The sequence below is a fragment of the Myotis davidii genome, unplaced genomic scaffold (genome assembly GCF_000327345.1).
Source record: "Myotis davidii unplaced genomic scaffold, ASM32734v1 scaffold3, whole genome shotgun sequence".
Taxonomy (NCBI): Eukaryota; Metazoa; Chordata; class Mammalia; order Chiroptera; family Vespertilionidae; genus Myotis; species Myotis davidii.
The window spans coordinates 2,264,401-2,280,056 of record NW_006295062.1 but is presented as its reverse complement, the minus strand read 5'-3'; the positions used below and the strand labels follow the sequence as shown (position 1 = coordinate 2,280,056).

At 37.3% G+C, this 15,656-nt stretch overlaps 1 protein-coding gene across 5 annotated transcripts in view; it reads right to left on the bottom strand.

Moving 5' to 3' along the window:
* Positions 1-15,656, bottom strand: part of EPB41L5 (erythrocyte membrane protein band 4.1 like 5) — a 163,546-nt gene that overhangs the window by 7,946 nt on the left and 139,944 nt on the right. For 3 of the 5 annotated variants that reach the window (XM_006769675.2, XM_006769678.2, XM_006769677.2), the window contains 4 exons: positions 8,639-8,729; positions 6,629-6,703; positions 1,845-1,886; positions 1,389-1,519 (listed from right to left, as the gene is read on the bottom strand). In XM_006769675.2, coding sequence (XP_006769738.1) covers positions 1,389-1,519; positions 1,845-1,886; positions 6,629-6,703; positions 8,639-8,729 — 339 coding nt within the window. Of the gene's footprint in view, positions 1-896; positions 932-1,388; positions 1,520-1,844; positions 1,887-6,628; positions 6,704-8,638; positions 8,730-15,656 lie in introns of all 5 variants that reach the window. The other 2 variants (XM_015567784.1, XM_006769676.2) reach the window with 2 other exon arrangements.

Below are 15,656 nucleotides of genomic sequence, written 5' to 3'. Positions count from 1 at the left end.
GGGCAGGGGCACCAGAGGTGTTCCTTGGCCATGCTGCCTCTGGCATCTTAGTGTAAAATACCTGCATTTTCCACAACACGTGGACTCGGCATCCTGATCTGCAGAAGTTTGCAGCCCATCTGTCTCCCTTCCAAGCACCCTGGCCCTGCTGTGCTCACTTCATTGATCAAAATTCTTCTAATGGAAATCACATGACCTGCATGCATCTTGGATATTCCAGAATGACACGATGTTTCCCTATAGCGTTTTTTCATAAACCAGGTAACTGTAAATGTGTTGATTTGTTTCTGGACTCTATTCTGTTTCACTGATTTATTTACTTGTCATTTATTGAATTATAATCGACATACATTGTATTAGTTTCAGGTATACTACTTATTTTTCTCTCTCTTATTCCTTTATGACTACTTTGTTTTGGGAAGGAGTAGAGATAAGCTCTTTTTCATCTGGAATTTTTAATTTGGGAATCCTTAAGAACTCACATTACATTGTGCAAACTCAATTATAAAGCATTATCATCTGGTCTTCTGTATGTAATCTCTATTTTTATAGTGGCAGTTACTAGGCAGATAAATGTTTAGAAAAATAACCTATTAAATTTATCTTAAGTTAACCATCTAATAATTTTTCCTCTCTAATAAGGAAAGCATTTACTTCAATTGACTCATATTTTCAATACTAGGAGGACATGAGAAATACCAGACATAATCAGGAAAAAGTCTAAGGTGAAACTTTTAAAGCTTTTGTAAAATGAGCACAGTTTTGGTTCTAACAACTAAATGTTGAAGAACTACATGATAAACAAAAGCTCTTTTGAGTCCAATTTTTCTCTGTGGCAAGAGCTATGTAGAGAGAGTGTGCAACAGGTTTCAGTACAGACTATCTCAGATCCTCACCTTGGGAACCTCCCACGTCACCCTGAGCTGTGCCTCTTCACCATATTGATGGACAACAGAATAGTAAAGCATGAAAGGAAGACAAATCAATTAAATATGCACATGTGCATAGCCCATGGACAGACAACAGTGCAGAGGAAGGCCTGGGAGGGGACAGGAGTGGGGTGGAGGAGGTCAATGTGGGGAAGGGAGAGGACATGTGTAATACTTCCAACAATAGATAAATTAAAAATTCACACACAAAAACAAATATAAATTTTAAAAGATAAGCCTGTAACATTTTTATCTAACAAAGATTTCATTTAAAAAGCCATAATGTCTACTTCATAATTTTGTAGAAAATTGATACTTGTCAAGAAAAAAGAAAACACTAGTCTCAATAATAACAGAGAAAAGATATATCCAATTTCAATGAAAGAAAATTTTACATTATTGCTTCAAATATATTTAATTTTTTCCCCTAAGAACAGATGCCTAAAAAAATTTCCTCACCTGGTCACAGCATCCACCAAGAATGGTGCTGGGGGAGAGATCAGTGAGATCGTGTCTCCACTACCATGTCCCTCCTTCCCCATCAAGGATGGTCCATTTCCTGCGAGTCCATTAGAAAGGACACTGCTCTGCTGAGGGAGACATACAACACGTGAGAGCAGAGGTGACAATGCTCTAAGTCATCTTCCTAATGATTATGGTAATGAGGACAATGATTTTGATGATCGTGGTTGTTTTGGTTTGTTTTTAACCATCCTTTCCTTCAGATTTTTATTTTGTTCATCATTTATAAGCATTTACAAACAGAAAAGTTAAATAGCTAGTTTGAAGCCATTAAGTCAGTAAACAGAATTTTGATAATGACTCCTTGTTTTTAAGGAAAAACAAGAGCCTGGTAATCCTTTAGGTCTCACTCTGAAAGGGTAACCAATAGAAAAATTGCAAATAGTAACTTACTGGCACAATCCACCGGGGCGTGATCATGGATGTTGAAGATACCTAAAATAAATTACATATATGTGTTTATTTTCATAATTATACTCCCCATGCTTTCTTCTACTATGAAATGCATTGGGTGGGGTAGGGAGCAGTTCTTAATGGTCCCTCTGAGCTGACATGAACTTCTGAATCCAAGGTTCTTTTCTACAACACAAATAATTTGGAGAATCTCTTTAATCTAAAAATTTACTACTCCAAGAATGCTACTACTTTCAATTCATTTACCAGACTTTCCCCACCTCAGCATCAGTTTAACATTTTATTTTCTGAAATTTTAGTTCATTACAAATAATTATAGCCTTCTTGGTAGGATTCTGAATAATGGATTGTGACAAATCAAAATGAATAGCACAAAAAAGTACACAGGAAAAAACATCTGTTTATACAGAGATCATTCTCTAATTATCATGCATTCATTAGAAAACAACAATAGAACCACCCATATTACTTCTGCTTCATAGGGCCTTTGTTAGATTTATTTCAACATTTAATTTTCTAGATCTTACTTTTATGTGTATAATTATAATCTAATATACTCCCCTATTTTATAAAAACTTATACTAGCCTTTGCAGATAGCTTTATATTCTGAAAAAAAAAAAGTCCAGGTCTTAATAAGTTATAATCATCAAAAGAATAAAAATACAAAGTATTATTTTCCCATCAATATTAAAGAAAATGGACTCTTACCACTGGAAATGGGAAAGAGAGATAGAGATAGAGATAGAGATAGAGAGATAGATAGATAGATAGATAGAGAGAGAGAGGTAGAGAGAGAGAGAGAGAGTTATAGATAGATAGAGAGAGAGGTAGAGAGAGAGAGAGAGAGAGAGTTACGGTTAAAGTAAACAAAAATGGTTAGGCAGAAACAAATCCTATTATTACCATACTTACAGTAAATATAAATGGATTAAACTCAATCAGAGGATAAAGACTCAAATAAGATTTTAAAAACAAGATGCAACAAAATCTTGTTCATAAAAGATTCATTTAAAACAAACAGATACATAGGAAAGTTGAAAATAAAAGGACAGAAAATTATATACTAGGTAATACAAACTTAAAAGAAAACTATGGTGTCAATTTTATATCAAGCGAGAGGGAAATTAAGAGAGAAAAAAAGGGCAAAGAAGGATACTTTAAAGTACTTAAAGAAACTTAAGTATCATTATCATCAACATATATGTATCTCACAGCCTATCTTTAAAATATGCAAAACAACTACTGACAGATCTAGCAACACGTGAGAAGTGGATTAATCAGTAATTGTAAACAGATATTAAACACACCCTAGAAACTGAGTGAATATTCAAGGGAATCAGTAGATTGACTAATGAAAGAATTCAGCAAATTTGCTAGACACAAAATCAAATTATTAATTCAATAGTAAAAAATTAAATACTGTTCACAATATCAATAAAACTACATTTAGGACTTAACCTAATGAGGAATATAGAAGACTTATAGAGAACATTTAGTGACTCAAATAAAGATAGGAAATTAGAAATATATTTCAAGTTCGTGAAAAGGGATATTTTTTAAATGCCAGGTTTCAAAAAATACATATATTTAATATAGACTCCAAATTAGTGCAGGCAGATTTGAGGGGAAATCTGACATACTGATGCTAAACTTATAGTTGAAGATTTACTAGATATCAGAAAATAAAAACACAACAGTCCTAGAGCAGGAAAAGAGGGCCCACCAATTCACTTGAGCATAAGCACTGCAGTGCAGCACAGTGTGAGTGAGCATGCTGGATGAAGATGAGCTATGCCCCAGGCAGGTGGAGGGGATGGCACAAGATGTCATCACGTTACTCACAATGGCATGTAACTTAAAACATCAATTGTTTATTTCTGGAATTTTCCATTTAATATTTTTGGACCATGGTTTACTGTGGGTAACCAAAACTTTGGATAACTGAAACTGTAGATGAGGAGGGCACTACTGTGTACAAATACTGCATTATAATTTTGTATACCTGGTACACAACACACACACACACACACACACACACACACACACACACACACACACATCAGGTATACAACTATATATAGTATACAAATTTTACCACAATAAAAAACTAAACAACAAAAACAAGAAAAAAAGGAAGAACCCAATGAAGCAGAATAGAAATATTAGTAACAAAACAATTGGGAAAGGATGGATTATTTAGTAGATAATAATCAGAGAATTAGCTTTTTATAAGGATGAAATACATAATTGGGTTATAGCAAAACCACAATTGACATCCCCACCCCCACAAAACTCAAATTGTTCAAATGGGTTAAAATCTAAATGTGAAAAATATAATAAAATTATAGCTAACAGAGAAAAACAGAAAATCTCTCAGGCCCCACCCCACACTTACCAAATCAGAAACTCAGGGTGGAGACTAGCCATCTGTGTTTTTTTATTTTTATTGTTGAAAGTATGACATATTCCCCTTTTCCACCATTGTCCTTTTCTAGTCCCCACTTCCCCCCGCCCCCCTCCCCAGGTCTTCACCACCCTTTTGTCTGTGTCCATGGCTTATGCATATATGGACACAAGTTCTTTGGTTGATCTCTTCTCACCCACCCACCTACCCTCCCCAACCTTCCCTCTGAGGTTCCACAGTCTATTCCATGCTTCTATGTCTCTGGATCTATTTTGTTCATCAGTTTATTTTGTTCATTAGATTCCACATATGAGTGAGATCATGTGATACTTGTCGCTCTCTGACTGGCTTATTTTGCTTAATATATTACTCTCTAGGTCCCTCCATGCTGTCTCAAAGGGTAAGAGATCATCTTTTTTTACTGCTGCATAGTATTCCCTGGTATCCACTCATTTATTGATGGGCACCTTGGGCTGTTTCCAGATCTTAGCTATTGTAAATTGTACTGCTGCTATGAAAATAGGAATATGCATACATTCTTTCTGATTGGTGTTTCGGGTTCCTTAGAATATATTCCTAGAAGTGGGATCACTAGGTCAAATGGCAGTTCCATATTTAATTTTTTGAGGAAATGCCATATGTTTTCCATAGTGTCTGCACCAGTCTGCATTCCCACCAGCAGTGCACTAGGATTCCCCTTTTTCCACAACCTCACCAACACTGTCATATATTGATGGTAGCCATTCTAACAGGTGTGAGGTGATACTTCATTGTCATTTTAATTTGCATCTCTCGGTGATCAGTGACTGAGCATTTTTTCATGTCTCTTGGCCATTATTGGAGAAGTGTAATGGCTTGGGTTGATTTCTGGGGTCTCTATTCTGATCCATCGATCTATATGCCTGCTCTTGTGCCAGTAACAGGCTGTTGATTATGGTGGCTTTGTAGTGTAACTTGGTATCTGGTATTGTGATCCCTTATTTGTTCTTTCTTTAAATTTTTAAGAAATATATATTTTATTGATTTTTTACAGAGAGGAAGGGAGAGGGATACAGAGTTAGAAACATCGATGAGAGAGAAACATCAATCAGCTGCGTCCTGTACACCCCCTACTGCGGATGTGCCCACAACCAAGGTACATGCCCTTGACCAGAATCGAACCTGGGACCTTTCAGTCCGCAGGCAGACGCTCTATCCACTGAGCCATACCGGTTAGGGCCTCTATCTCTTTTTTCAATGTTCTGTAGTTTTCCAAGTACAAATCTTTTCCTCCTTGGTTATGTTTATTTCTAAGTATCTTAAAATTTTTTTTTTGCATTAGATTGTTTTTTTAGTTTCTCTTTCTGAAAGTTCATTATTAGTATATAAAAATGCCATCAATTTCTGGGTGTTAATTTTGTATCTTGCTACATTGCCAAGTTCACTTAATACATCAAGTATTTTTTTTGGTGGAGTCTATGTACAATATCATGTCATCTACAAATAATGAGAGTTTTACTTCCTCCTTTCCTTAGCCATGTTTTAATCACTGGCAGGATGATTCTGTTACACATCCAAGTTTGAGGACTAGTAATCTAAGCAAACATTCAGCACCATAGGCAGTAGCCTTCAGAATATCTAGTTCCTACAGCAATTTTTGTCACATTACTCATAAGTCACTAGATGAGTTATTTGCATACCTTTCATCCACTAGACTGTAAGTCTCTGGTGGGACGGAACTATTGTATTATGATCATAGCACTTAACACAGTATCTCCCATACTACAATAATGATCAATATGTTCAATGCCACCCATTCTTATATTCCCACCTTTCTGTAAATATTTTTAAAAATTAAATATGTCCTTATTGTCTTAACTCTTTCAAAAAATATAATTTGTATTGATTTTAAAGAGGGAGAGAGAAATAGAAATAGCAATGATAAAAAAGAATCATTGATCAGCTATCTCCTGCATGCCCTCCACTGGGGACTGAGCCCACAACCTGGGCATGTGCCCTGACCAGGAATCAAACCATGACCTCCTGGTTCATGGGTCGACATTCAACCATTGAGTTACACTGGCTGGGCTGTCTTAACTCTTCTTAAGCTGGTTTATCGTCACATTTCCTCTATATTATTTACAGTATGGTACTGAATTACAAATAGGCATATGGTAGTGACACACTGTACTGTGACACCCACATTCCAATCGGTAGAATTTTATAGTACAGGAAAGGCAATGCTAAGTGTTACTGAAATAAGAACTCTTATTAAGTGCGAAGTTTTACTAAATTGTTAAAAAGGCCAAAACTGGAATCCAACAGCAACATTTGCGAAATAGAAATTTTTCCCATTTTGGTGTTTTAAAGCATATTTACCTGAGGTGTGACTGTGCTGTCAATCAGATTCTCAGTTAGAGATAAAAGCAAGGCATCAAATTCATCCGTAGCATCCTATGGAGACAAAATATATATAGTTGATAAAGGACCCACTAATCAGACTTTTTCCATATCCTCTCAATTTAAATTATCATTCTGACCGAGGCGTGATTGGTGTTAACCTTTAAACAAACAGGGACATTCAGGAATCATGTTTATTAGTGATTCCACTTTTACTGGGAGGGGAACCTAGACTATAATCAGAATTTTAAAAAGCTAGGCATTATGTGAATTTGCAGATTAGCCATTCTTTCTGGTGAGACAAAATTTGGACAAGGTTAAGACTGTTCTGGTTCCTTTTAAAAAAATCCTTACTTGAGGATATGTTTTTCATTGATGCGAGGAAGGGAGGGAGGGAGAGTGAGAGCGACACCGATCAGTTGCACGCGCCCAACAGAGGATGGAAAGCACAACCTGGGTAATGTGCCCTGACCTAGAATTGAACCCACAGCCCTTAGGTGCAAGGGATGATGCTCTAACAACTGAGCAGCACTGGCCAGGGCTGTTCTGGCTCTTAGACTAGAAGAGAGGGGTAGACTAGAAGAAAGATGAGTAAAGGAGATGTCTGAATTCCAAGTGCTTCTTTATCCAGGTATATGAAAACTTCACTATTTGCGGAAGAGGACAATATGAACTTCCCCATAAATGTTAATTAACACTTTTTGTTTCATTAGTATTTGAAGCACTTTATGGAACACAGTTCTGTACTGCAGAGTGTATGTCTGCACATGCATGTGTGTGTATGGGGGGGGACAGGAAGAACTTTAAAAGTCCAAAAGATAAAATTCCAATCTGGAAATAAGAGAAATAAGTGTCTGATATGTAGTACATAACAAAAAGGACTTTCATTTATACAATTCTATTTCTACCTACCTGCTTTCAGGCCAACTTTAATTTCACACGTGAAAAAAGTGTTCTCTCTCTTCTTACATCTCCCTCCTCCTATCTCACCATCCCATCCTCTGGCCTGGGAGAGTGCCCCAAATAGCTTGTGCATGTCTCTACCACAAGGCGTTAGCATCCTCTCGCCCTTTCTATAATTCTGACCGAGGCCTGATTGGTGTTAACCAATCAGAAGAAACTATCAGGATGTTAAAATAGATACGTTTTAATCTATTTTAATCCAAAGCCTAGCATGCTGTCTAGTGTATATTATATATGCAATAAATCTTTGAACTAAGTGTCCTGTTCCAAAAATCTCAGGTTCCGCTAACAATTTTCAATGGTCAAAGATGTCAATATATCTTTTTAGAATTTTAATTAGCAGAAAGGAAGATCCTGGTTGTTTGTTCACTTAACCCAAAAGTCTGAAAAGTTATATATCCAAATATTAACTACACTGTTTTGGGGTAGTGGGAATATATGTGATTTCTATTTTTTTCTTTTTTGAAAGATTTGGGAAATTTCTACAATAAATGTGCTTATGTAATAGAAGAGCAAAATGATAAATGCTATTTTCAAGAATAATTTTTCATTTAACTTGCAAATTAAAAAATTCACTGGGCAATGAACTAGGTTTCAATGTTTTCTAAACTGGTAAGGGAGTGGGTATGGGAACGGCAGGAGCTGTGATGAGCTGGCCATACTGCAACACAATGACAGGATGCTGTTATTTCAGAAAGTTTATTTCAAGGACTAGTTAGTGCCTACTATGTGCCATGTACAGTTTGAGACACTAAGGAAGCATAGCCAGCACCCAAAAAATCAAAAATAAAAAGACCACCCTAAACAAAAAATACCAACAAATAACACAAAAACGAGAAAAATCCCTGAGGTGCTCTTGTGAGGGATTTGACAATAGGACTCTCCCTAGAGAATTCAGGCTCAATGCTTTTCTCATAGCTTGAGTTCTGGTGTGAATCAGCATCACCAGATGCCCATGGTTGTACTACAGGATTCAACTCAGTATGGTCTTTGGGAAAACCTTTAAAAGATTAAAAATATTATTACCTTTAGAGCAGAACCATTTCCTGCAGGTGTGGTATGTGCTGGAGCAAGGGAATCTTCAGGGAGGGGCACATTATTCTCACTTACTACAGCCCTGGAAAGAAAATTCAAATTCACATCGTGGAGGTCTGTATGAGCTTGGGCAGTGCTTTCAAAGAAAGGCCTTGGGAGAGAAGTGTAACAAATTCATGTGGGAGAAGAAGAAATTACAACTTGTGAGGAGCATGACAGAAGTCCAGGTCACGCTCATATGCTTTTATGAAAACCTTTCCCACCCACCACATAACAGTTTCAAATCCAGGTCAGACTCACTCGCAGATGGATCAAAATTGTGGGCTATTTTGCTTCCCTCCTAAGTCTCACAGAAAAGATTTATCTTGAAAAGAAAAGCAGATACTCAAAAATGATAGATCAATAGATTGATTTTTGTAAAGCTGTTATCAAAGATGTGAATGAGAAGCTCAGTGGAACAGAAATCATACAGAATACCTGAGATATGGGAGAACAGTCAGGAACCATGAGAAGCCCACACTGAATTGTACACTTTACATACTTTATTTTTTTAAGTATTACATATGTCCCCTGAATTGCACACTTTAAAAGGGTGAATTGCATGGTATTTATTATATTTGATAAAGCTGTTACAAAAAAATAAATGGCCTGAATAGACATTTCTCTAAGAAGAAAAGATGTTAATATCTTTAATCGTTAGATAAATGAAAATCAAAACCTCAATGAGACACCTCCATGTGAGGACACAGGCTGGAGAGCTCTGCTGCGAAAGGAGCAACATCTAGAATGCTCCAGGTATTATAACAGGACCAGCCAGGTGAGAGGATGCTAGAGAAAACGTTACCTGGAGGCCCAGCAGTAATGACAAGCAGGTCTAACGCCAGATGAGAACAAGAATAGGTGTCTTACAGATGGCTCAACACCAGGGAGAAAGGGGGAAATGTACAGCCAAAGGTCATCCTCCACTAAGCTAACACCTCCACAGGAAATCCCAGCCCTCTCCAGGATCACTGAAGGTGTGCAAGCGACAGGAGCAGTTCTGTCCAATCCTGCAAGGAGACTGAGAAAACAAGAGATAACCCCTAGACTGGAAAAGTCAGATGTAATTTCTGAAGTGAAAGCTAGGATGGTTGCAGCCACAACACTGAAGCAAATAGAGGCAAAGAGATGAAAAGAAATATGGAACAATTGTGAGAAAGAGAGAAGTGATCAGGATGTTTCAACTAATGAATACTGGATATTCAAAATATAATGGCTTGGCTTTTTTTAGAGTTGGTGTATTTTGCCTTTAGTTAAACTCCATTTTGTTGGAATATAATGGTGTTTAATAGAACATCGCATGTTGCCAAGTCTTCGAATTTATTTAATATAAATTTAATTAAAAAATAATAATGGCTTATGATTTTCTGAACTGAAAAAAGTCATATATCTTCAAATTGAAAGATCACCTTGAACACTAACAATTAAAAAAAACCCTATTCTTAGGTATACAGTAATGAAAATGCAGAACCTCAAGAATGAGCAGTAAAACCTGAAAGTTACCAGAGAGAAAAATAGCTTTGTGTTTCAGAAAGAAGAACAGCTCAGACAAAAGGAGCTGATATGAGAAACAGTGAGTATTAAAATAAGTAATGCTTTACAATGCATTCTCCCAACACTTCGGCAAAAGACTGGTCCTGGGTAGCTGACACTGCTGCCCAACATGGAAAGCAGCACATGTAAAGCTTCTGCATCCATTCTGCTCAGCATGTGTCATGACCCAGCAATTCCACGCCTAGGCATACACCCTAAAGCAGTGGTTGCCAACCCTTTGGACCTCACGCACCACCAGTTGGCAACCGCTGCCCTAAAGAATCCTCTCAGCACATGTGTATACAGAGGAGCACACACAATGTTAACTTGGAACAAGCGCCCATTAATAAAAGAACGAATAGAGTGTGCTTGACTCATGTAACGGCAGTTAATATGAAGGACCCATAGATAATTTTTAAGTATAAACATGTCAAAACAAAAACCATTGAATTATACACTTTACCTACTTTATTTTTTTAAAGTAATACATATGTCCCCTGAATTGTACACTTTAAATGGGTGAATTGCATAGTATTCTAATCTAATAAAAGACAAACATGCAAATTGACCATACCTTCGCTACGCTTTAAGCCATGTCCACCAGCCAATCAGAGCAACTATATGCAAATTAACCCAACCAAGATGGCGGCCGGCAGCCATGGAGCTGAAGTGAGCAGGAGGCTTGGTTGCTCCAGTGATGGAGGAAGCCAAGCTTCCTGGCCAGCTCTGAGCTCCACTGAAGGCAACAAAGTTTCAATTATAGAAGGTAAATAAACCCCAGATACCTGCTTTCAGCCAGAGCTAGAGTGAGCAGGAGCCGGCTCTGAGATCCACTGAAGGCAACAAAGTTTCAATTATAGAAGGTAAATAAATCCCAGAATAAAAAAGAAAAAGAAAAAAAGGAGAGGCTGAAAGCTTCTGTTGCCGGGGGGGGTGGCCAGACTGAAAACGGCCCTCGGCCCGGGCCCCCACCCGTTCACCAGGCCTCTATCCTATATAATAAAAGGGTAATATGCAAACTGACCCTAACAGCAGAAAGACTGGAAATGACTGGTCATTATGACACACACTGACCACCAGGGGGCAGACGCTCAACACAGGAACTGCCCCCAGCCCACAGGCCCTATGCTGGCCAAGGCCAGTGCCAACGGGGCCCCCCCGATTGCCCCGAGGGTTGCCCCACAGATTGACCCTGATCACCGGCCAGGCTTAGGTACCCTACCTGTGCACAAATTTTGTGTACCAGGCCTCTAGCTCAGCCATAAAAAAGGATGAAGTACCAATGCATATTACAATATGGATGAACCTTTTAAATGAAAGAAGCCAGGTACAAAAGGCCACATATTGTACAATTCCATTTACATTAATTGTCCAGAGTTGGCAATTCCAATAGAGGCAGAAAGTAGAATAGTGGTTGCCAGAGGCTGGGGCAGTTGTGGGGATGGGGATGGGGAAGAATGTGGGGACCAAATGGGTGTAGTGGTGCTTTTAGGAGTGATGACAATATTATGGAATTAGATAGTATATACCGTGGTAATAGTTGCGAAACTTTGTTAGTTTACTAAAATGCACTGAATTGTATACTTTGAAAGGGTCAATTTTAAATGTTATGAAAAAAAATGTTATGGTATGGGAATTACAACTTAATAAAAAGATAAAAATGGTCAAAATCTATAATAGCAAAATAGAAGATGTGACAAAGCTTGATATTTGGTATATAGATACAATTTATATAATCTCCACAGTTTTCTCTATGCCTGAAATATTTCATTTCTAAAAAGGGGGTACAGTAATTTTTTAAGTGTGACACAAGCAGAAAAACAGTTTAACAGAAAAGGGAAAGGTCCAGAAATAGACCCATGTTTAGACAAGAACTTAGTATATATTATTTTATTTTTTCCCTATTCATTGAATTTATGATTTATTGGGGTGATACTGGTTAACAAACGTACACAGGGTTCAGATGCATAATTCTATAACACATCCTCTGTATGCTGTATTGTGTGTTCAACACCCCAAGTCAAGTTTCCGTCCATCACCATTTATCCCCCCTATACTCTCCTCGACTTCCCTTCATTCTCCCTTTCTCCTACCCTGGCAATCAACACACTGTTTTCCCTGTCCATGAGTGTTTTTACTATTTTACTTAATCCCCACCACACACACACACAGTTGTCAGCCTGTTCTCTATCCATAAGTCTGTCACTATTTTGCTTGCTAGTTATTTTATTCATTAGATTCCACATACGAGTGAAATCATATGGTACTTGTCTTTTTTTGACTGGCTTATTTCACTTAGCATAATGCTCTCCAGGTCCATCCATGATTTTACAAATAGTAAGATTTCCTTCTTTTTTATGGCTGAGTAGAATTCCGTTGTATAAATATAACACAACTTTTTTTATCCACTCATCTACTGATGGACATTTGGGCTGCTTCTAAATCTGGACTATTGTAAATAACACTGCAATGAGCATAGGGGTGCATATATTCTTTTAAATTAGTGTTCTGAGTTTCTTTGGATAAATTCCCAGAAATAGAATTGCTGGGTCATAAGGCAGTTCCATTTTTAATTTTTTTAGGAGACTCCATACTGCTTTCCACAGTAGCTGCACCAGTCTGCATTTCCACCAACAGTGCACAAGGGTTCCCTTTTCTCCACATCCTTACTAACACTTGTTGGTTGATTTATGGATAGCAATTCTGACAGGTGTGAGGTAATGTCTCATTATGGTTTTAATTTGGATTTCTCTGATGACTAGTGATGTTGAGCATCTTTTCATATGCCTATTGACCATCTGCCTTTCCTCTTGGAGAAGTGGCTATTTAGGTCCGTTGCCCATTATTTAATGAGATTGTTTGTTTTTCTGGTGTTGTTTTATATGTTCTTTAATATGTGTTCTCATTCAATAGGCTGTCTTTTCACTTGTCGATGGCTTCCTTTGCCATGCAAAAACTTTTTAGTTTGATGTAGTTCTGTTTGTTTATTTTTTCTTTTGTTTCCCTTCCTCAAGGAGATATATAAAAAATATATTGCTATGAGAAATATCTGAGATTTTGCTGCCTATGATTTCTTCTAGGATTTTTATGGTTTCAAGTCTAACATTTTCGTCTTTAACCCATTTTGAGTTTATTCTTGTCTATGGTATAAGAAGGTGATCTAATTTAATTTTTTGCACTTATCTGTCCAATTTTTCTAACACCATTTAAAAATATATATATTTTTATTGATTTCAGAGAGGAAGGGAGAGGGAGAGAGAGATAGAAACATCAATGATGAGAGAGAATCATTGATGGGATGCCTCCTGCATGCCCCAAACTGGGGGCATGTGCCCTTGACTGGAATCGAACCCAGGATCCTTCAGTCCACAGGCTGAAGTTCTATCCACTGAGCCAAACTGACTAGAGCCCAACACCATTTATTGAATAGACTATCTTAACCCCACTGTATATTTTTGCCTCTTTTGTCAAATCTATAATAATAAAAGAGTAATATGCCAATTAGACTGGACAGCCAAACATCATTCTGGATGAAACCACAATATGAGGTGTGGGGGGGAGGTGGCGGTGGCGGCAGCAGCTGCAAGGGCCTGGGGGCAGCTGGGGCAGCTGGCAGTAGCGGCAGGGTGATGGGGGCGGCACCTTCTCCCAATCAGCCGGTCATCGCCTCCCGCAAAGGGAGGCCAGACTGAGGCTTAGGAGTGGGCCTAAGCCATCAGTAGGACATCCCCTGAGGGCTCCCAGGCTGTGAGAGGGCACAGGCCAGGCTGAGGGAATTCCCTGCGCCCCCCCCCTCGCCCGCCCCAAGTGCACGAATTTTTGTGTACTGGGCCTCTAGTATTGACCCCACATAAAAATGTGGGTTTATTTTTGAGCTCTCTATTCTGTTCCATTGGTCTATATGTCTGTGTTTTATGCCAGTACTATGCTGTTTTGATTACTATGGCCTTGTAGTATAGTTTGACATTAGGTAATATGACTCCTCCAACTTTGATCTTTTTCAACATTGCTGTGGCTATTTTGGGTCTTTTGTGGTTCCATACAAGTTTTTGGAATATTTGTTCTAGTTTTGTAAAATACATCATTGGTATCATGCTAGGAATTGCACTGAATGTCTAGGTTTTGGATAGTATGAACATTTTAGTGATGTTAATTTTTCCTATCCATGAGCACAGTATATGCTTCCACTTATTTGTATTTTCTTCATTGTCTTATAATTTTCTGAGTACGGGTCTTTTACTCCTTGATTGAATTTATTCCTAGGTATTTTATTCTTTTTGAAGAAATTGTGAATGGGACTGTTCCCTTAGTTTTCCTTTGTGATAGTTCATAATCAGTGTATAAAATGCAACTGATTTCTAGATATTTATTTTGTATTCTGCTACTTTACTGAATTCATGTACAGTTATAGTTTTTTTGGTTCTCTATATACAGTATCATGTTATCTGCAAATTAATAACAATATTCCTTCTTCCTTTCAAATTTGGATGCTTTTTATTGATTATTATCTGGTTGCTGTGGCTAGCACACCCAGTACTATACTGAATAAAACTGGTGAAAGTGGACATTTCTGTCTTGTTCCTGATCTTAATTAAGGGAAACACTTTAGTTTTTGCCCGATGAGCAGAACTTAGTATATTTTAAAGGTTGCATTTCAAATCCTGGCAGGAAAGAAATTATTAAAAATATCAACAACCATTTAGAAAAGTAAGTCTAGAAGTAAAGTGGAGTATATTCTATGCACTTTCCAGCCTTTAGAGTTCAAAGAAACTGGGCCATTATCTACCTTTTGGCAAAAAAAAAAGTTAATGAGGTTATTCTAAAAGGCTCCAATAATAATACTATTAAAAATGTCAACTGATTTATTGGAATTAACTTAAAGGTTAAGTTGAAATTTCAGTTTTACCCCAATAACCAATTAATATGTTTGTTGAATACTAATTATAAAGTCCTACATACAAAGCCAGCTATATTCTTAAGTGCTATGTTGATTACAGTATCTGGAACCAAATATAATTAATCAGAAAATGCTCCACTAAGTTTTGAATAATGAGGAAAAAAGCAGCATTCATTCACTCATTCAACAATGTTTAGCAACAACTAAGCACAGAACATTGAATACACAGTGATGAAAGAAACAAATTGGCATAGAGCAGGGAAAAGGCCCAGAAGACAAATAAATGGCATAATGCCCATTAAAAAAGAGAAAGGCACAAAGGACTGCAAAAGAAAAGCAAAGAAATTTGTTGGACTATGAGAACCAATAGTAAGAAAGTTTATAAGAACGAGGCTATTGGAATGACAGGAAAGTTAACTACCATACCCAAGAGAAATAACATACATTCCTCCCATGTACCTTATAAGATTAAAAATACTTGTAAAGGTTGTTTTTGCTCTGTAACTTCAATCAATTCAAAAAGAATGAGAACATAGAGAG